Raw genomic sequence first — 23,450 nt, forward strand, 5'->3', positions numbered from 1 at the left:
CCCATCATTTTCCCTTGCACCACTGCTAGAACGAACCATCGGCCACATGCATCAACCTATTTAGGAAGTGCAAACGGTGCGAATCGGTAAATTCGGCTGTTTGCGCTTCCTAAATAAGTTTTTGGGATGCATGAAACAATTTTTGAAAATCCGCTTTTTTTTGCAATTTCTAAAAATGTGAATGCATTTAAGGAATCGCATTTGTGCGATTCCTTAAATGCAATGCATGACTTTTTTTAAAAATGCGAATTTTGAAGTAGGAAGTTCAAATTAACACGAGGTTGACCCTCGTGTTAATTTGCGAAATTCTTTAAAAAAGCACAAAAATGCATTTTGGAAAGTGTCATGTTACACACACACGTCCTTAGGACATGTGTGTGTGAAACTTGCACTAAAACAAACATTTCAAGGGTGCAGGGGGGGGGTCCTTTGGACCTCCTCAGCACCCTTGCAATGCATCAACAAAATGTCATTCGCAAAAAAAAAAAAAAAATCGCAAAAAGGCATTGATTCCTATGGGCCTCTAGGCCCATAGGAATCAATGTAATGCCATTCCTTAATTGCGATTCACAATTAAGGAATCGCAATTTCCGAAAATTAAGAAATCCTAAAAACTTTTAGGATTTCTTGATGCATAGGATTTTGCAATTCCTAAATTGCGATTCCTTAATTTTCGCAATTTAGGAATTGCAAAATCCTACAATGATGCATGTGGCCGCATGTCTTTAAGTTGAGATGTTTCTGGCACCATAAGAGCTGGAAGGAAGGTTCAAGCATTTCCAGAAGTAAAACAAACTGCCACATCCAAAGAGACACAATCGGATGATTAAGCGGTTTTTATTGACCAGGTTTAGAATGGATTATTTCCATTTTTTACTTGCTGTTCCTCTGAGGTGCCATAGAGAACAAGTGCTAGCACCCTGTGGCTGCGATGAAGTGTCTCCACAGGACCTGCGGCACTTCATGTTCTTCTGTAGTTTCTATGATGCTACCCGGAGGTTCTTTTTAAAATCACTTTAAAAAAAATTAAATTTCTCTAAAGTGCGCCCAGCCCTTTATTTTCTAGAAATGTTAAAGCCTGAATGCATCCCATTTGTGGTTGGATTTTTGAAATGTTCACTGAAATATAGAAAATGTATGGAAAATTAACTTTTAACTGATGGCTGTTCTTTCTGTAACATAGCATTGAGGCCATATGGCCTATTTAACCGGTTAATTTACTCACCAGTAACGTTGGTATTTCCTTTTTATCAACTGGATGGCCCACCCACCTTGTAATTATAGTGTGTTTTTTAACCATTTTTATATATGGCGTTTATATATTTTATTATGTATACAGAGGGATTGTTGTGTAATATGTTTAGGATATGGATATGCCCTGTTCTTTTATGAGATCTGTAATCTTTTATGGTTTTCTACTTTGTAAACCGAATAAAGTCTTTGAACATGGAACATGGAATGATTAAGATCTCTTTATTCCTCTGTTGATAGAAAGGGACTGACACATGCACACTTAGGGTACAGGTCAAGGATAGGAAGAAGAAAACAAGCAAGCTTCTCTGAAGTTCCAAGGCCTAGGGGAACATCTGGTGTTGCTTTTTGCACTCACCAGTTTCACAGTAAGGAACTCATGACGCCTACACGTTTCGGTCTGCTGAGGTGCTCTCCATGCGGGTCTTCAGTAGGCTGGAATTGGTTCTTCACTATGCGGGTGAGTTCAGCTTCTCCTTCTGGTAAGTGGCCATGCAGTCATTTTTCCAGGTCCATAGCTTATTCTCAGGCTTACAGAGGACCATCCCCACCACAGGCTCAGATCGCTTGAAAATGTCATCTCACATTGATGTGTAGAGCCTACCGACTGTCCAGATATAAATGCAATTCTTATCAACTGAGAATTTTGTACATCTCATTCTGAAGACATCAAGAGGGAGATGGTGAATGCTCAAGACCTTGCATTGTGTAAATTTAGTAACTGTCCTTCAGTCGTGGGGAAGAATCTCATACATGTTTGTCCTGCCAAAAACAATGGTGATCTGAATCCAGATCAGTGCAGCTTAAGTTTGAGGTGCCAGGAAAGAACAACGAAAGCGCTAGGGGAGGGAGCAGCCGGACTGTGCTAAGAGGACACCTATCTTCACAACAGGAGCCGGGGTTTCTCCACTAACCCGCGACATGACTCCAGCCTTGGGATGAGGTTGAGAACAAGGCAACAGGTAACGTGACAAGTCCATCAAGAGACAAAGAACAGCCTGCCGAGGGACCATCACTTTGCACCGAGATGCACTCCGTGCCCCAAACAGGCACCCCACATTCACAGTCACCACAAGGAAGCACGCACAGTTGCAAGTTACAGGGTGCTGGGTGCAACTTTACGAAGGTAGGGGCATGTAGGCTTTCTCCCCATCATGGGAGCAGGTAGGAAAGCCTGTAAACCTGGATCACAACCATAACTGCTCTCACCAGCAGACAAAGCATCGCCTGGTACCCGGAGGCAGGAGCCTCCACTGTGGTTGGAGCCACACTTGGAAGCATATCTTTCAACGGTCAAACCTCTCTCGTTGAAAGATGAATCGCCTGCGAATGGCTCCCAGATTGTCGAGTCCACTAGAGAAAGAACAAAGCTGGTCTGTAAAATGGACAAGGCGGGTGAACCCGCCCATTCATTGCTTGTAGACAACCCCGTCTCATGAGTCCTGGTGGCCCACGGGATAAATTTACACGTGTGACTGATCCGGCACAAGCACTTCGCAGTACGGAGAGAGAACTGATGGTGTGAAGTGCAGGGACATTCGGCTCATCGACTTGTCGTTCTAACAGCTCTGCCTGGGCATGGAATAGAATGCGTGTGGATCGATAACTAAACACAAGCAGCGCGCACGCAGCGCGCAAGAGCAAACACAGTCGCATCTGATGGTTTGCACTCTACGGTAGACAGAGCAAGCGGAGTAATCCTTGGGGGAGTGTAAGTGAATTTCCCTCAAACGATCATGCACATCATTTCAATAATTCATTTAGAGGCGAAAGCATTAAAAGTAAGTGCATTTGAGGCTTCAAAGGCCATTTTTATATTTTTAAACTTCTATCGACCTAAATCTTGGATTTGAAGGAAGACGAGAAATGTCTGCACAGTCTAACACGCGCACTTCTTGCCTTTGCCCAACACAAGAGGGTCTGCATGGCTTCCCACTCAAATCCTGCTTTCGCAAGACTGTCGGCTGCTTTCTAATGTTACCTTTGAGTGCCCCCCCCCCCCCCCCCACCTGCCGCTAACAGATCACCTGATCTTGCTGGTGGCCAAATACAAGTCCATGGAACAGAGTTAAATACAAGTAGATGGCACGCCTCGAATAAGCACAGGCTGGATACAATCAGTTGTAAGTGTAAATCTGAGGCTATTGGAAGGGCGTCGGGTGCCAGGGGAGGAGCAAACACTGCTGGGGTGTGCATTGTGGGGCAACACATTGTTGGATAAGCAGCACACTGCTCTAGAAGTGATAGTCACTACCTGGGAGGCCAGTGAGTTGCAAGGGGAAGTATGCACAGTAACGTAGCGTGGGCGGGGCCACAGGGGCGGTTGCTCCGACGCAAAATTCTTTGGGGCATTCTTAGGGGCGCACAATTTTAAAAGAACAGTGGAAGGATACTTGCCTTGCCCTGGGCACTGGTAGTCCGTAGGCACATGGCAGGATAAGTGGTAAACATAAGCCTACACACTGTAGAATAGGCGAAGTTGAGGGTAGAGTGTAAGGTAAGCGAGCAAGAGGCAGAGCCCAACAGCCGCTGTAAGGCAGCTGAAGAACAGGGTGGAGGGTGGAAGCCTTCCCTTTCATGAACCTTTTTCATGCTCTGCATGTAGATGGTGGAGTGGCTCCAAATGCAGGTTACTGGTGGAAGCGAGGACCCAAGAAGGAAACAAGCGATACAACAGGCCAGCACACCGATCCCTGGTGAGCTAGTGTGCCATGAAATTCTAGTAAAGACCGCAAAGCTGCACGCTTGTGTGGTGAGCTAGTGTGCTGTGGAATTCTAGTAGAGACCGCAAAGCTGCACGCTTGGGTGGTGAGCTAGTGTGCTGTGGAATTCTAGTAAAGACCGCAAAGCTGCACGCTTGGGTGGTGAGCTAGTGTGCTGTGGAATTCTAGTAAAGACCGCAAAGCTGCACGCTTGGGTGGTGAGCTAGTGTGCTGTGGAATTCTAGTAAAGACCGCAAAGCTGCACGCTTGGATGGTGCGCTAGTGTGCTGTGGAATTCTAGTAAAGACCGCAAAGCTGCACGCTTGGGTGGTGAGCTAGTGTGCTGTGGAATTCTAGTAAAGACCGCAAAGCTGCACGCTTGGATGGTGTGCTAGTGTGCTGTGGAATTCTAGTAAAGACCGCAAAGCTGCACGCTTGGGTGGTGAGCTAGTGTGCTGTGGAATTCTGGTAAAGACCGCAAAGCTGCACGCTTGGATGATGAGCTAGAGTGCTGTGGAATTCTAGTAAAGACCGCAAAGCTGCACGCCTGGGTGGTGAGCTAGAGTGCTGTGGAAATCTAGTAAAGACCGCAGAGCTGCAGGCTTGGGTGGTGAGTAGAGTGCTGTGGAAATCTAGTAACAAACGTAAGGCTGCACTCTTGATGGTGAGCCAGTGTGTACTCGGTCACCCTAATTGACCTGGAGGTGTCTAGAGTCGTCTGAGCGATGGCGATTTAAATTTGATGCGTGCACCCACCAAGAGCCTGCTTGATTCTTTACGCTCTCTGGATGTTCAATAGGAGTCTGGTTGCTTTGCATAGCGGGAACCCTGGTGGTAACTTGAGATGGGAGCCCTAAGCACAAGCCATTAGCCCAGCCCAGTCGTGTAATCACCACCCCCACATTAGGGGGATAATGCGGAGGAACAGAAGCCGCCACATTATCGCTTTCACCAAATTGAGGCGGTGGTCACAGTTCCTGAGCCACTGGTTTGTTTGGGATTGGTAACCGAGGAGTCTGTTTTGATGCCAATGGTGCAAGTGGAATCCCATGTGTCGGGTGCTACCGCTCCAGAGTCGGCATTCTGGAAGTCAGTGGGGAGGAATTTGGGCCTCCATCAATGAGGGACAGGTTGTTTCCTGTTATTACGCTGAGGCATGGAGGGGTGGCGGAATGCACGGTGGAGGAAGATAAACTTTTATCAGGTGCCACTTGGAGAAGGTCCAGTTAATTAACCATGATGGTACAACCCGACCCATCAACATCCGCCACATGAGGATGTAGCGGTGCCGACTTATTATAGATGCTGTCAACTTGCGATGATGTCAAAAAAGACGCTCAATCAGTTTAGCGCTCACCACTGAAACGTACAGTGACCTGCTGGCCACAACTTTGAATCCTGGCAAAGTCAGCTCAGCGGTCTGCTTTTTTCCCCTTAAACTGAGAATCATTATATTAAGTAATAATAACACCAGGAAACTACAGCGCTTACATGTCACTGACGTAGGATATTGAGCGCTATATGAAAACCATTGGCAAAGCGTCAGATGCTTGTTTTGCTACAGATCTTTCAAAACTTTATTGTTGTGGAGTCTGCTGGACGCTGGTCAAAACAGCTAATCACAGGAATATCTCAGTCTCAAAAAGCACCTATTGCCATTATAGTAAGGGGACTACTTTGTGTGTGGATGTGCTCCTTGTGAAAGGGCAGAATGCAGCCAGTCACAGTGAAGTTAGCCAATGGCTGTAGTGGGCGGACCCACTGGGCCCTGCTCTAATGGGTGGAAGAAAACTGTGAATGACACAATAACAGACCAATGGGTGAAGAGGGCTGGCGAGCAGCACAGGTAAGTAGCCTTTTTATACCTGTAACTTTAGTAAAAGCAAAAGGTCTTGATCAATGACAGACCTAAAATAGTACTTACTTACGAAAGGAGACTGGATTAAGTAGAACATGTCTTTCAGTGACTGAAACAGATGTGTGCCATGGCCCAAAGAGATTTTATGCTAACAGGTTTCCTACTGGTATCTTGTGCGACTTTTGTTTGGTTGATACTGACAGGTGTAGAATTTTCAGGTGATATACTGCCCACAGGCATTTCGTGTAATTTCACTTACATTCTGATAAAAATACACATAAAAAGGGAAAAATTCACACATTTGCCGACAGCTAAAATGCGCATAGCTCAACAGACCTTAATAACCTTCTCATTTTAAAAGCATCAGCTTGTCTACACTCCAAACCTCTCCCTTTTCCTTGGCCCCCACCTCTCGAGGTGCGAGCAGCCAAGTCACATTCTCCAGGTGCAGCCCAGTGGCTATTTTTAGTGTAAGAGTAAGTACCACTGTCAGCAGATGCCGAGCTGTGCATCTTTCTGCGCCCCAGGGGTGACCCGCGACCGCCAGGTACTCACGTGTTATGTAGGACACACCAGCCGCAGTGGGGGTCTTTGGACCCCAGACATGCCCCACAGGTCGCGTACTGCTCACAGCTCTCCACCGGGACCCTTGTCACCTGAGGAAGAGAAGCGGAAAAAGAGAATTATTGCCCGTTCCTCCAGCTCACAGACAACCGCAGTGCCCTTGAGCACGTGCAGAATGAGACAATACCATGTTAGGACACACAATTCACAACCCAATCACAGCCGCTGCACACGAAACGTAGAGGGTTAATGAGATTGCAAGGTGAGCTGAAACAAGTCATGGGGGCACAACATTGAAGTTTTTATATATACACCCGAACCTTTCTGAAGGTTAACAGAATGCTTAGTAATAGATAGAATTACTAACAGGGAAAGGCGAAATAAAAACCACAAAAAATACCATCAATCCAATACAACACCACACACCACATAAAGGACATTAAATTAGGGGAAAAGGGGGTCAGAAACCCTTTCAAGTGAAACCAAGGACAAAGAAAGTCCCAAAATTGATTACAAAAAAATGTCCACACTCGGAAAATCCAGTTGTCCACTAACCAGTGGCTTGTACTGGGGTGATTTATTTGGTGGCATGTTTTAGGGACAGCCACCAAATCGCTATGGAAAGCCTTCCAGCTGCTTCACTGCTGTTTATTCGGGGCCATCAGTTTCAGCAATTACTACTAGTAAACAGTAGGATTTCTAGGTTTTTGCTGCTATGCATACGTAGTGCTTCGAACCCTCCCATTCCAACCCAGAAAAAAATCTGAAATAAACTAAGTCTAGTCAGAACCATTGGGGTCTTTTCCACAGCCTTGAACCGCCGGGGAATGTGTAAGTCTCTGAATCTATCCTGCAGGTCCCACCGCGGTCTGGTGGTCTACAAACCTATTATGCCTGGCGACCACCCAAATAGAGACCTGGACTCAACACAGCATATAACCTGCACCAAGCCGCCTCTGCCGACCCACCTCGCAGCCCTGGACCACGCCAGCCCCTCTCCGGCAGCTCTGGTCTGCGCCAACCACATCTCCCAAGTTGCCAACACCTCCCACCCCTCTTGCAGCTCCAGTCCCTGCCAATGTGTGATTCTAGTCAGTGGAGACTGAAGGATGAACTTCTCAGTGGTGGAAACAGGTCAGAAGACCTCCACGCTACCTCTAATGGCCAACCATCCAGAATTAGGATTGCCAGTCCAGGCTCCAGCACCATGTGGACGGGAGCCACCAAGAAGGCTTAGGAAGCCCTGGGCTCTGAAATTCCACGGTGGATGCAGAGTCCATCATGTGACCGCCAAAAAGGATGCCTCGACTGGAAGGTCAAGAATCCCAATTGCTAAGTTAAAAACTCACTTATTCTAGGTGATCCCAGCCTTACACAGCATACCTCAGGGAACACTCCATTACAACCAACATCTTAAGACAAATTGGACAGTAAACTGAACAAATTGATATCACAAGTCTTGTTTGTTGATGGACACACAACAGCAGCACATCTAGGCTCCGCCTCTCCCTCACTGTGCTTGACACTGTGCCCAGTATTATGCGTCTGAGAACCATAACACCACGTGCACCCACCTTGTAGTCACACCATGCCTAACTCATTAGCTTTCGATGACCTCACAGTAACGCCAGTCCAGCATCCCTGACCATGCCAGCGCCAAAACCATGCATTCATACGCCTATCTTTAGGAACACAGCGACAGCCGGGGCTATCCGTGCCCTCTCAGTGCGGGATCCCTATGCCTGTGATGCCACAACATGCACAATGCACCTAATGTCCATGACTGCAGAGAGACACCATCCCGAGCCACTTTGCCTCCCCTAGACGAGCATAACGCCTGGCTTCCAATGTCTCTCTATGCCCATACAGTACTATCATGATCCCTCCTTTGTCCTTATGCCAGCAGGGACACCATGCTGCCACTTCTTTCAGGCCTATAGAGTGGCACCAGGCCCACCCCATCTCTCTGTGCACGCATACCAACACCAGGCCCACCCCATCTCTCTGTGCACGCATATCAACACCAGGCACACCCCATGTCTCTGTGCACGCATATCAACACCAGGCCCAGACTACGATTCTGTGCACGCATACCAACAACATGAGTACCCCATGTCTCTATGCATATATACTAACACTGGGCTCACCATTCTCGTTGTATGCATACTAACATCATGCCCACCCCGCATCTTGGTGCGTGCATAGACACCCTGCCCACCCTTCTCTGTGCATGCATACCAACACCAGGCTCTACCCACATCCCTGTGGACGCATACCAACACCAGGCGCACACTACGTCTCTGTGCACGCATTCAGACACCAGGCACACCCCATATCTCTGTGGACACATACCAAACACCAGGCCCACACTACGTCTCTATGCATGCACACCAACACCAGGAGCACCCCATGTCTCTATGCATAGATACGGCCACAGCCCACCATTCTTGGTGAGTGCATACGGACTTCATGCCCACCCCACATCTCAGTGTGTGCATACGGACACCGAGCCCACCCTTCTCTGTGCACGCATACAGACACAAGGCCCATTGTGCATTCTTCTCTGTACACGCATACCTACACCAGTCCCTCCCAACGTCTCTGTGCACACATACCGACACCAGGCACACCCCACATCTCTGTGCACGCATACAGAAACCATGCCCGCCCCATGTCCCTGTGCATGCATACTGACACGTGCCCACCCTTATCTGTGCATGCCCACTGGCACCTTGTACACCCCACGCTCTGTGCATGCTTATTGACACCAGGCACACCCCCACGTCAATGTGCACGCATCTGTGCACGCATACCGACACCATACCCGCCCCATGTCTCTGTGCATGTATACCAACACGTGCCCACCCTTCTCTGGGCATGCCCACTGGCACCTTGTACACCCCATGCTCTGTGCACGCTTACTGACACCAGGCCCAGCATGCCGCCAGCAGCGACACACAGTGAACAAACCCCACTTCCCGCCTCGCTATGCCCGCGCAGTGACTTCTTGCCCGTCACGCTCGCTCACGCGCCTCCAGTATGAGCTCCCCTGCCCCTCACCCTCTTCAGACTGTCACCTCCCATGATGAATACCTCCCAGGCTGTACCTACCGGCTGCGGGCACCGCAGCGCCAACAAATGACTGTCACACTCCGGCAGGGCGCTACGCCGCTGCCTACCTCAGCAAGTCAGGCCCCCATCATCAATCACAGGCAGAGGGAGTAAAGACTCCGAGGAAAGGCCGACTGTCACCCCTCGGCTCCTCCAGCAACATGCGAGGCGTCGGATAACGCAAAACAGGCGGGAAAACCGACATGGCGCCCCCGAGCCACGTGCGCGGGCCTCCGTCTCACGCGCCAGCCGAGCTGCTCGAGCGTAATTGCTGCAGGGCGCGGGCCAGGCAGCCAATCGCCGCGCTCCGCTTCGCATACTAATGCCCGCACCTGCGGTGCACGCGCCCTTGTCATTTTCTCCCTTATTTGGCGCAAACTAAAAAATTTATCCACGGTTATAAATCATAACAGGCGGCGAGGACTTCTGGGGATGGCAGGCGCTGTCAGCAGGCAGGTACCAGGCACCTTCTGTGTAATAAAGGACCCATTGCAGCGCCTAGGCGGAATTTAAAGGTATCCTGGCCCTGGCAGATGCGGACAAGTTTTAGAAATGGATTCTAGAAGATCCATTTGGCAGCGTTTTGTTTTAAGTCTCCCTGCTTACAATGATGGTAAATGCAACTGACTGCATTGTATTGAAATTGCATTTATATAGCGCTTACTACCCCGGAAGAGGCGTCAAAGCATTTTTTTCGGCGAGTACGCTACTCTGGGACCCATAGAGGATTAGTGTTGAATTAGTATAGTGAAACATGCAAATGAATTTTAATTGGTGGATAGGCTAGTCAGTTATTTGGATTCAAAAGGATAGCAAACAGATAGACAGATACAAGAGGGAAAAAAAGGTTTGTATTTATATAGCACTTGTTACCCCTGATGGGGTGTTGAAGCATGCTACTACGGAAACCCATAAAGGATTAGTGATGAATTAGTATGGTGAAATATGAAAGTAATTGGAGTGGTGAATATTAGTCAGTTATTTGGAGTGAGAAGGATAGCGGAGGGATAAAAGGGAAGAAACGTTTGCACCCTGCTGGGCTTTGGCGTCTATTACATCAGCGCCCTTTGCCTGCTAAACATGTATTAAAAAGTCAAAAAAATCCCTTATGTCACATCTAATTCTAAAAGAAACCATCTACAAATAGAATTCTAGCCATGGGCTGCGAGTATAATCGTTTACCGCAGGCCGCCTGCATCACCCAATCTACTGACCATTATTTATGCATTTACTATCACCTTAGCCAGGGGTTTGGATGGATGTTGCTTTCTAAGCCGGGGATGCTATGAGGGGTAAAGCATTGGTCACTTACAGAAGACATGCTGTGCTCTCGCCATTGTTGCCCTAATGCATCGTTGCCGCCCTCAGCCAAGCCATGAGGAAAAAATGTGGCCGGACGGCTAGGGCGGTCGACCTCGGAGCTGAAGTCCCTGCAGGGACGCTCAACATTCTGTGATTCTGGGCAAATCACTTAATCGCCCTGTACCTAACCAGGGGCGGCTCTAAGCTCATGGCGGCCCTGGGCAGGGCGAGTAGGTAGGGGCCCCGGAAGAGGGGGTCCGGGTGGGGCGGTGAAGAGGGGGGGTGGGGGGTCAGGGTGTTTGGAAGTGGAACAGAGCCGGAGGCCGCCAAATCCCTGCCAGTGGGGCCGCCGCGCAAATATGTATCCATCCTCAGAAGATTATTATATTAAGGATATATATTGGTGTGGCGGCCCTGTGCAGGTGCACAGCTTGTACATGCCTAAGGCCGGCCCTGACCTAACAAAAACGAACGTGTCAGTCTGAAACGTAACTGGTACTTATGTAAAGCGCTCCGATATCTTCGGGAATAGTTTGCGCTATATAAACCTCCACAAAAAAAAAAGAATGAAGTCCACATCTGATCTACTGCAGACGTAGCACAAACCAGGGCAGACGTGCAGAGGGGAGGCAATATAATGACCACATTTGCAGACACAAGCAGAAGGACTATAAGGCTATTAGAACATTCCACCCATTGAGAGAAGAAGCTTATAAGTAAAGACCCAAGTAACAGCCAGTTTGGGATTGAAAAAATGTCAGGAGGACCTCGGGCACCAAGAACTGGAGCATTTAACGTTCCCTGCGAAACAGAGAGGCAGAAAGGGCACTTCCTGTCCGTAATGGGCAAGGAAACGTATCTGACTGCCCTGGTAGCAGGGCGCGATCAAGCGGGATAATAACGCGGTTATGAGAAAATAGGAGGCGATAAATAGATGTTTACAGTTGTAAAGGGTAGAGGAAGGGAAGGGCAGAGGGCAGCACAGGAGAGAGATGAGACGCTGTAGGTCACGGGAGAGGAATGAGATGCTGCGGGTCAGCCACAAATATTGCTTCGCGCAAAGGGTAATTGGACCGCGCAGCCAGGACCGCGCAGCCAGGACCGCGCAGCCAGGACCGCACAGCCAGTGGTAAAGACTGAGGCTGTGGGAGAGGTGGGTCGCGCTGTCAGCGATGCGGGAAAGGTGGCAGGCGCAGACCAACGCTGTAGGGGAGGGACTTGTGCAGACCAACGCTGCAGGAGAGGGGATGGCGCATGCCAACACTGCGGGAAGGTGGCTGGTGAAGATCAACGCCGTGGGGGGAGGGGCTGGTGAAAACCAAAGCTTCAGGAGAGGTGCAGGCGTGGGCCAGGGCTATGGGGTAGGTCGGCTCTGGAAGAGGTGGCTTGGTGCAGGCAAGTGACACAGGGGAGGTGGTATGGTGTAGGAAAGTGCTTTTTTACACATATGTGAAGAGGCAACGTGTACAATACAAATTTTTGGCTTCAAATGCCATGCATTAAACATAAATGGATGACAGGAGTGACGAATCTCCAAACAGATGATGTAGTTTTCAAATGCTTTTATTGTGATTCATAAACTCCACAGCCTACGCGTTTCGCCCAGCACGGGCTTCTTCAGGGCTTATCTTTATGTCTTGGAACTGAAGCGTAATTTCTACAATTGAGGAGTCTTCGCTGAGTTCCCAATTCTGGAAAGGCGAATGTCTACTGGACCGCGAGTTCACCAATTCGTTTATTTAGTAGATATTTTGGAAATGTTTCCCTCCTATGTCAAGGGTGTCCTTACTTCTTAGATCGAAAGGATAACTGTAACAATAGCTGTGTCGCTGTCATGTGCCAATTTAGGCACAAATGGTTATCTCCTCTATCGAAGTTTTCCTTCTCGAGTCCTCGTTCCGAAAAAGTGTGTAGGAAAGTGCTGCAGGATAGGAGGGCTGCAGTGCCAGTGGCATCGCAGAGGTGGGCTGGTGCAGGCCCGGGCTTCAGGAGACGTGGACTCTCTGCCCGCATCACACAAGAGGTGGACTGGCATAGGTGGAGTGCTGCAAGAGGTGGGCTGGCATAGGTGGAGTGCTGCAAGAGGTGGGCTGGTACAGGTGGGGTGTTGCAGTAGAGGTCAACTGGGCCTCCACAGGAGGTAGCCCGGGCGCAAGGCTCCATCACATGGCGAGACTCAAGCAGCGGATGGGGTTGTGGCTCGTACTGAACTCATTCCTCACGGCTCAGCACTTGGGCGAGATGGTGGGACCACAACAGACTCACTCCACGGTGTCAACAAGGCTTCCTAATTTACCTTATGATAACCTCTTTTTCCACAAACTTCTGCGTATTGTTGTATCCCTGCTGGGACCGGCCACTCGTCCAGCGCATTGCTGCTAGCCTGCGAGGTCAGCTCTTTAAAAATACCAAACCTGTCGGAATTATTTTAGGTTCAGTATCCCTCCCACGTCATCCTTCGGCATAACCTTGCTAATTTTTTTTAATGCTTTTTTAAGAAAGTGAGATGTATTTATTTATTTGTTACTGCTGTGGACCAAAAGGCCTAGAATGACCCATGGGTGAGCCCTACCTCAAGCCACTGGTACCAGAAACAACACTTCAGCAAGACAAACTCTCAACCCAAGCGCAAAGCCTGATGAAAATGGGGCAATGATGCTTCGGAGACAGGGCGCAGTGTGGGTCAAGACCAACCCATCCTCATAGGCAAAACAGTCAATCATCTAGGGTGCGAGGCCAACTAGAGGTCCAAATTCCAAAGACAATAATAATATAATCACATTTTTTTTAAATGAAAACTAAAAAAATGAGGGTGCTAATTGCTGGCAGTTGGTTTAGGGCCAAGGCATCCAACCCAGCTGAACATACAGTAACCCACTAATCTGTAAACTTGTACCTAGGGCCTGTCAATATCCTGGTAATTCAATGCTTTACTATCAAATGTATGTGTCTTGTAAAGCGCACTGCTGCCCTGAGGCGTCGTGGCGCTGTAGACCGCTGGGGAACCCGTCCTGGCTATCCCTGTGAGATGGTCCCTACTGGGTATCTCCAAGGTGAAACCAGGCATCCCCGGCGTATGTGGGGGGGCCGTTGTAGAGATGAGGCAAGCTAATGCCCAGAGTTGCCGAGTGTGATCCCTGGTTAGAGTAGGCACCGAGGCGAGAATTATTGAGTCCGCTGACCCTGGTCCACTACCCTGCCGCGTCAGGAATTGAACCCTGGTCCCGGGCCGTTCTCTGCTTCCGGGTCTGCCGCCTCTAACCAGTGAGCCACACCACTCCACATCACAGCAACTAAATCGCTATTACAGTCACCACCCCCTTGGCAGTATTGTTAATGACCTCAGGAGGTACACAGGTAAGACATTGGCTCTACCAGCACCTCTTGTCCATCTGTGATCTGCGTACAGATCTGTACCGCAGGGGCATTAACCCACCGAGCTATCCTGCTGCCCTGTAAGCATGCAGGTGATTAAGGAAACAGCTTTATGTCCAGCATCTCTTAGAGTTCCGATGTTCTGGGTATCCAAGGTTCAGCAAGTACCTGGCATCTCACATGCTATATAGGGGCAGTGTTCATCTTTCAGCTCGCTGAGAAATGCTATGATCTGAAGCTTGATACCCAAAGAAGTGCCCCAGAGAGGAGATGCACACCTGTGACGTGTGTGGCCAAATATGGAGTCAACCAAGTCCCTCTGGGTTAACAGAAGATTGTCCCTGGATCTAACGTACTGGTAAATTAATTACATATATAATAATTAATGTAACTTCTAATCACATCTGGCCATGCAAGGACAGAGTGTTTTAATCACTGCAGGCTCGGTTTACACTATAAAAGTGACAGCCGATTCGTTATTTCAACTAGATTTATTCAGCAGAAAAAATATTTTTTTCTCCAATGTATATTCCATGGTTTGGAAGTTCATGTCTGAAAACCAGAGAAATTAGGTCTGTGTGCTAGGATAAGGGGATGTGGACGGCACAGAAAAATAGTTGAGCTGTTTGCAATATCCAAATGTTACTTTTGCTAACTAACAGAATTGCAAAGTAAGTGTAGCTATTCAACTGAATAAGCACACCTCTTTTGGTATTGAACTATGGGTATCAAGGCATTTTGTAGAGCATGAAACGTCATCTTGACCACTCCAGACTGATTGCTGGTGCAATGTTCGATAGGAAGGGTATGCCCAGATGTGGGTCCCGTGCTCAGTAAGCCACTGGAGTCAAGCTATCCTGACTGAAAACGGCTGATAGCCAGAAACCGGTCCTAGGATGCTCGATTCCGGTCCAGGGAAGACATGGTTTGGCAGTTCGGGAAGACATGGCTTGGCAGTTCGGGCTGGACTGTTCCCATGAGGCACAGGGTCAAGGCTGATTTGCATATGGCCTGAACTGGGGTGGCGTGGTGAGCAAAATAACGATGGATTAAACCCAGATCTGTAACTGGGGGTGAATGTTTTGCCATTGTGCAACATTCCGTCCATCACCTTGTGTGTTTTGCAATGTTAGATAGATCATAGTCATAAAGGGTGGACCCATAGTAGAAGCCGAGATGGAGGCCAGGAACAATGTCTGGATCAAGATGATGCCTACTAACAGATGCTTAATGATGACTACAATTGATTGAACGACAGGAATGGCTACCAATGGCTGGCTGCTAAAGGCCATTCTGGTTGGACCTCAAGGGGGCACCCAAGAGCTTACTGGCGATTCCCATCAATGGTTGCTTCACCAAGATGTCCACCGATGGCTGGCTAAAGGTCGCCTTGAATGGCTGAACCACCCACCAAAGGACGACAAAAATGGCTGCGATGTTTGCAGCACAATGTCGTCAATAAATGGCTGACTAATGATGGGACCACAAAGATGTCTACCAATGGACGCTGGATGAAGGCAAACAATGGTTGCCCAAGAGGGATGCACACAGACATCGGCCAGACTATGTCCATCAAAGGTAGCGCCGCAACGATGGCCACCAATAGCGGACAAATGACGAGGAGCAGTGGCTTGATTATGACCATGTCTGCAAACGGATGGCTGATGATGGTCAAAATCGGCTACATAACGGTGATGGGACACAAATGGCCGGCTCATATAGGGCATCTACGGTAAGACGACGGGGATATCTACCAATGGATCGAGAGGACAGCCGTTGGTGGTTACACCACAAAGCCATCCATCAATTGGATGAACAAAAATGGTTGTCAATGCCTGGACCAACTTGATGTCTTACAAATGGTCTACAACAGGTGGATGACATTCCTACGAACAGAGGAATGATAATAGCCAACAATCATTCAGCCGCCATTAAAGAAGGCCATCTTGGAACTTGGCTAATTGGGAAAGTTCTCAGGGCTGCGCTGAACAGCTCGAACAGTGGGTAGATCTTCGATCTCTTTACAGTCAACAGAAGCGCCACATGGAGTAGTCCAGGGGAAATTAGTGTGGGATATGGCAAGGCCCATTGAGAAATAAAGGTACAATGGCTCACCGTATCCTCAACAACGAGAAACTGCAATCCGTAAACTGGTGAACACTAAGGCCCAACTCGAAAATAGCAAGTCAAAAGCATGGAGCCACCAGGAAGAGGGAAACACAGGAAGTTTCAGATACATGCAAGGGAGCAAGGTTTTAACTCTACCGCACACTTGTCAATAAAGAAACAATCACAGCCACTAGATTAAACGCTAAGGACACACTTTTACAGGTTTTTGTGAAATCCTGGTCTTGGCCTAACGGCTAAGGTGGTCAACGTCGAATCTGGGAAACTGGGTTTGAGTTCCGGCAATGACGCTGAACATCCTGTGATTCTGGGCAAATCACTTAATCTAACAAAAAATGAATGTGTCCTCATGTAATGCAACCCGTGCTATGTAAAGCGCTCTGATACCAGATTCGGGTCAAGTTCGCGCTATACAAAACTCTGTAAAAATTAAAAAAAATGCAAACAAAGGCAGACCCTCACCTCTGCTAACATCCCATCACGTCATATTTCACAAATCCAATACCACCACCAGTTTGGGCTCCGTCTGAGCTTCAGTTTGGAATTTATGGTTTACAAAGGTAATCCCCAAACTTTGGGGGGAAAAATATTCTAATCATTAAAAATATATCCACTGTGCAGGCAGACACTCCATGCACTTCTAACAATAGAATATATATTAACCATATAAGAAATGTGGTCATATGTAACCAAACTTCTTTTTGGAGCATAAGGAATTTGACTGCTACAGAAGAAAAATAGGTACAAAACTGGACTATAGGTAACCTGTGGGCATTTTTTTGTTCTGTGGAAGTAGTAAAGCACAGGGCTGATGACTTTTAGGAAACTTCCACATGGAGCAATGATGTAGGCGTTGCTATGTTTTTTCCATCCGCAGTGGCAGCCTTCCTGCAGGCTGTCTCAACAGCAGTGCTTAATTTGAGCTGGTGGTTTCCGGTGCTCAGCACCTGCACTTAATTATCAACACCAGTGCTTCTCATGAGCACCAGTTAAGGATATCAAGGGTAGGCATGGGGAGATTACGTGATTTGCCCAGAATCACTGGATGTTGAGTCTACGCCAAGACTCAAACCTGGTTTCCCAGCTCTGCAGTCAGCTGTCCTGCCCATTATGACACATCCTCTCCCCGCTTTCATGGGTAGTAGTTGGTTCTGTTTTTGGCAGCGCTAACAGGAGAAATGGGCTGGTGCAAGCAGCTTCTTGACGAGAGCCCCGCACTTATTTTTTTACAAATTAACCAGTGCTGCACAGCTTACGGATATTGTATTTTTAAATGAGTCCTCGCTGCCAGCCCCAAAGCTCTGTAAATAAGTGCTCTATTACCAGACGCAATACTGCTCAATATTCAACGCTGAAATGATGAACGGGCGAGCCAGCATCCTGGGCTTCCAGCCTGTGCGATGCGCGCGCTGGACAAATATCTCGGCAGCAGGTGCATTAACCCGATGAGCTCTCACTGGCTTTGAGGCTCCGATTACATGCACTGCTCGCTAAAGCCCATATGCTATCATTCTCGTGCTTGGCGTAATCCAAACCAACCGGGGGGACCTGGAAACCCCGCGCCAAAGACCCCCGGACCTGTGCCAAGGAGGTGGGGGCGCAGAATGGCGTCCCGGTGCCAACTTCAGCACCTGGAAGGACGCGGGCCTCCTCGGCAAGCCCAGGGGGACCCCGAACAAGCAGCAGGCGCAGCAGGAACAGATGCCTTCAAAATGGCGCGGAGTGGAAAAAATATCAAAGCGCCGCGTTCGCAGTGCCAAGAGCCAGAGCGCTAGCCACGCGGCCAAAGGAAGCCGTCCAAATCATATACGGCGGTGAAAAAATAAAACATACTGACCTTTGATGTCGTGCAGATGACAAAGTGAATTGTTTGCTAAATCTAATAAGAGATTGTACATACAACTCTGATATTGGCATCGCTTTCGAAAGAATTAAAGGGTCTTGGTACAAGAGAGGGGGTAACAATGAGACGATTTCTCTCTCCGGCTACATCCTTACTAGGGGCAGCTGGCCTCTAGGCGCACTACCTCAGATCTTGGAGGAGGGGGGCACGGTTTGTGGGGGAGAGTCTCCGAAAAATATACGTTTAGTGAACATTGTTCTGGGATATGCGCTCCTGTGCATCGAGGGATGAGGTGAGCTCGCTGCGGTGTCACAGGTCGACCAATGGCAAGTCACGGGGAAGAGTGTTCATGTGATGTTTAAAAGCACTTACGGCCTCCAGTGGTGCTTCAAAGCACACGCACATTTTAACACTTTTTGGTATACAAAATGAAGAATATTGGAATATGCCACGTCCCAGCATTATTGCTGTAAAGAGGAGCACCTCTTAGGGGTAGCAGTTACTCCCACTGGCTATTTGCACCTCTTATGACAAAGTTTATAGTGAGTAATGGAAAGTCGGTCTCGTGGTCAGTCTGTAATAGCTAGCTTTCAATTAAGATGGCTTAAAAAAGAAACAAAAACACGCACACACTGCCTAGCGATCATCGGACAACGCTTCCTGTGAGGTCACAGGACTGACGAGCATGTGATGTGACTTCTACCATCATACATCCAGGAGTTACCCAAGCGCCCCATCAATGCCACAGGCCACGACTCCCACGTCTTCCTAGAGTTAGGCCAAGCTTCCCATCCAGGACGATAGACCAAGAGTCTGGCACTTTCGAGGGCTACCCAAGCTTGCGTTTCCTGAGAAGTGGGCAAGACTCCTACAATGTCAGCGCTACCCTAGCAAATCTTCCATGAAGATAGCCCATGAATCTAATATCTTCAGAGAGTTAAGCCAAGCTTCCCTCTATTAGGATAGGGCAACTGTCGCACCTTCTGAGAGTTAAGCCAAGCTTCCCTCCATATGGATAGGGCAACTGTCGCACCTTCTGAGAGTTAAGCCAAGCTTCCCTCCATATGGATAGGGCAACTGTCGCACCTTCTGAGAGTTAAGCCAAGCTTCCCTCCATTAGGACAGGGCAACTGTCGTACCTTCTGAGAGTTAAGTAGAGCTTCCCCTCCTTGATGCTAGGCCACGATTCTCCTACATTACGTGTTAAGCCAAGCTTCCAGTCCATGAGGATCAGACGTGACTTCCATACTTTCAGAGCAGGGCCGGAATGGCCGTAGCGGGCACCGGGCATTTCCCCGGCGGGCCACCAGAGTTGGGGGCTGGTTATGGGCCCCTGGGGACCGTTTTTGTTACAGGGCCGTTTTTGCATCAAAGCTGCAATATCAGCCGATGTTACGAAATTGGAAAAAAAATGGCCCTGACAAACAGCTCGGCCGCCCCCCACCCCCAGAGGGGCCGGCCAAGCACTTTGCCAGGGCCGGTTTTGGTTACCAGCCCGGCGCCTGCTTTAGAGTGGAGAAGTGTGGCTCACTGGTTAGAGGAGGCAGACCTGGAAGCAGAGGTCAGCCTGGGACCAGGGTTCAATTCCCGGCTCGGCGGGGTCTTGAGTCCTAAAATGTCCATGGACTCGACAATTCTCGCTCCAGAGCCTACTCGATTCACGGGTTCACACTCTGCGACTCTGGGCAATAGCTTGCTTAATCTCCATAACGGCCCCTCGCGGCGGGATGCCTGGCTTTCACCTTGCGGATACCCTGCCGGGGTTATCTCACAGGGGAAACCGCTTGGTGATTTGCGCTATATAAATTCCTGTACATTTACATTTACATTTAGAGTAACCCAAGCTTTCCCTCTAAATAGAGTGGACATGACTCATACCTTCAGTTGGCCAAGCTACCCTTCCATGAAGATAGCCCATGAATCCAATATCTTCAGAAAGTTAAGCCAAGCTTCCCTCCATTAGGATAGGGCAATTGCTGCACCTTCTGAGAGTTAAGTAGAGCTTCACCTCCATGATGCTAGGCCACGATTCTCATACATTATGTGTTAAGCCAAGCTTCTCCTCCATGAAGACTAGACATGACACGTCAGATTTATACAACCTTCCTCTCCATGAGGATCGAACATGACTACGAAACCTTCAGAGGGATAAGCAAAGCTTCCCCTCCATGAGGATCAGACATGACTCCCATACCTTTAGAACTACCCAAGCTTCCCCTCCATGAGGATCAGACATGACTCCCATACCTTTAGAACTACCCAAGCTTCCCCTCCATGAGGATCAGACATGACTCCCATACCTTTAGAACTACCCAAGCTTCCCCTCCATGAGGATAGGACATGACTCCCATACCTTTAGAACTACCCAAGCTTCCCCTCCATGAGGATCAGACATGACTCCCATACCTTTAGAACTACCCAAGCTTCCCCTCCATGAGGATCAGACATGACTCCCATACCTTTAGAGTTACCCAAGCTTCCCCTCCATGAGGATCAGACATGACTCCCATACCTTTAGAGTTACCCAAGCTTCCCCTCCATGAGGATCAGACATGACTCCCATACCTTTAGAGTTACCCAAGCTTCCCCTCCATGAGGATAGGACATGACGTCCATACCTTTAGAACTACCCAAGCTTCCCCTCCATGAGGATCAGACATGACTCCCATACCTTTAGAGTTACCCAAGCTTCCCCTCCATGAGGATCAGACATGACTCCCATACCTTTAGAGTTACCCAAGCTTCCCCTCCATGAGGATCAGACATGACTCCCATACCTTTAGAACTACCCAAGCTTCCCCTCCATGAGGATCAGACATGACTCCCATACCTTTAGAGTTACCCAAGCTTCCCCTCCATGAGGATCAGACATGACTCCCATACCTTTAGAACTACCCAAGCTTCCCCTCCATGAGGATCAGACATGACTCCCATACCTTTAGAGTTACCCAAGCTTCCCCTCCATGAGGATCAGACATGACTCCCATACCTTTAGAACTACCCAAGCTTCCCCTCCATGAGGATCAGACATGACTCCCATACCTTTAGAGTTACCCAAGCTTCCCCTCCATGAGGATCAGACATGACTCCCATACCTTTAGAACTACCCAAGCTTCCCCTCCATGAGGATCAGACATGACTCCCATACCTTTAGAGTTACCCAAGCTTCCCCTCCATGAGGATCAGACATGACTCCCATACCTTTAGAGTTACCCAAGCTTCCCCTCCATGAGGATAGGACATGACGTCCATACCTTTAGAACTACCCAAGCTTCCCCTCCATGAGGATAGGACATGACGTCCATACCTTTAGAACTACCCAAGCTTCCCCTCCATGAGGATCAGACATGACTCCCATACCTTTAGAGTTACCCAAGCTTCCCCTCCATGAGGATCAGACATGACTCCCATACCTTTAGAACTACCCAAGCTTCCCCTCCAAGAGGATCAGACATGACTCCCATACCTTTAGAACTACCCAAGCTTCCCCTCCATGAGGATAGGACATGACTCCCATACCTTTAGAGTTACCCAAGCTTCCCCTCCATTATGCCCATAACTCCTGCTACTGAAGCTCCCTTCCACGAGGATATGACATGGCTGCTGTGTATTCAAAAGTTACAAAAGTTTCCCTTTATGAAGATAGGTCAAGAGTCCCACACGTTCAGAGTGAGTTCGAGCTTCCTTTTGAGGAGGGGAGAACAAGAGAAATTGGGAAAGCTTTCGTTTGACACCACATGAGAGGATTTCAAACGTCCACTGAGCCGGAGCTTCTCCTCCATCCCATAGGCCATCGATCGCAAACCTTCAGAGTACTGAGACAAGCTTCCCTTCCGAGTACTGAGACAAGCTTCCCTTCCAGAAGGACAGGTCACACCTTGCAGGCTTTCAAGAAGTTACCCAAGCTTCCCTTCCATGAAGATGTGTCATATGTATGGAGTACCACGCGTGTTAGCCCCATGCTTCCCTTACATGACAACGCCTTGAAGCCTTTCTTGGTCCGAATCTCACACAGATATGTACGCCTGAGAGTGGTAAGAATTTACAAACACTGGCAAAAGAATAAAACACTGCTATGAATCTTGCTTAGTTTAACCAAATAAAAACCTGTATATATCCTTTGAAAGGCGGCAGAAGGGAGCGGATTAAAAGGGTGTGGAAGAAAGGGCACGCTCAATAAGCACGAGGTCAAAGCAGTGTTAGTCTAACTGCAAGAAAACTTAATTTGATCGCTTGGATTGTTTGGTTCACGAATACTGCTGCCAAGGAATGTGGGTCCGAGGTGGCTGGAACTGGGGAAGCCCAAGAAGGGAATCTCAGTGGAATGCTGCGCTCTGTTTGAGCAGAGATGGTTCACTCCGGTCAGGTTAAGCTTTGCATTCTGGGTCTTGTAGTTCTATTGTATTCACTTACAACTTCATGGATACGGGTCACAGAACAAAAACCCTGGACTAGATGAGCGCGAGTAATTTGAGATTCCCGCCCCGCGGGGCCCAGGGCAGATTAGATTGGTACGAGCCCACCCGCCGGGGGTCCACCGTCTCACACCAGCTCTGCATGGCACGCGCCTCTGCCGCGTGGCTGAGCAGAGCTCCTGCTCCCACCTCCAGCCCACCAACCCTGCCTCATCAGCATCAGCATCCGACGCGCATCCATCACAGTATCCTGCTGCCCTCGCCTAGCAACCGCATCCTCGCGCGGCGGCGGGCGCCAGGGGTCAGAGGGCATGCTGCTCTATTGGCTGCACCGACTGTCGACGCCGGATGGGACGTGGTCCTGACGCAGCCTCTCTCCGCCGGTGAATCCCGAGCGGGGCTGGGGAGGTGCCAGGGACCCCACACAGAGCAAGATGAACGTGTCCAGTCCGCGTTTACTCCAGGGGATGAGGGGGGAACCAGGGGATGAGGGGGGGAACCAAGGGATGAGGGGGGAACCAAGGCACTGGGGTCCTGCGAGAGGCTGCATATGACATCACATGGGATGGTGGCTATTACAGAAATATAACATGGCTGGTGGCTATAACAGATATACAGTATGGGCAGGCAGCTAGAAGAAGGATATAGTATGGACTGCTGGCCATAACATGGATATAGTATGGGCGTGTGGCTATAACATGGGTATAATATGGGCTGGTGGCTATAAGATGGATATAGCATGGGCTGGTGGCTTTAAGATGGATATAGCATAGGCTGGTGGCTTTACAAATGACATAGTAGCAGATAGAGCCTGCATACACGATCTCAGATAGGCAAGTGGCTGCACAATGGCCATTTGTAATGAGGAACTTCCCTGGACACAAACAGCCTGAATAATTACA

The 23,450-nt window shown here is 48.9% G+C and overlaps 1 protein-coding gene across 2 annotated transcripts in view; it reads right to left on the reverse strand.

The window, feature by feature from the left end:
• Positions 1–23,450, reverse strand: part of PLXNA1 (plexin A1) — a 589,805-nt gene that overhangs the window by 251,123 nt on the left and 315,232 nt on the right. For both annotated transcript variants that reach the window (XM_078661729.1, XM_078661728.1), the window contains exon 5: positions 6,367–6,467. In XM_078661729.1, coding sequence (XP_078517855.1) covers positions 6,367–6,467 — 101 coding nt within the window. The remainder of the gene's footprint in view (positions 1–6,366; positions 6,468–23,450) is intronic.

The sequence above is a fragment of the Lissotriton helveticus genome, chromosome 9, assembly GCF_964261635.1.
Source record: "Lissotriton helveticus chromosome 9, aLisHel1.1, whole genome shotgun sequence".
NCBI lineage: Eukaryota > Metazoa > Chordata > Amphibia > Caudata > Salamandridae > Lissotriton > Lissotriton helveticus.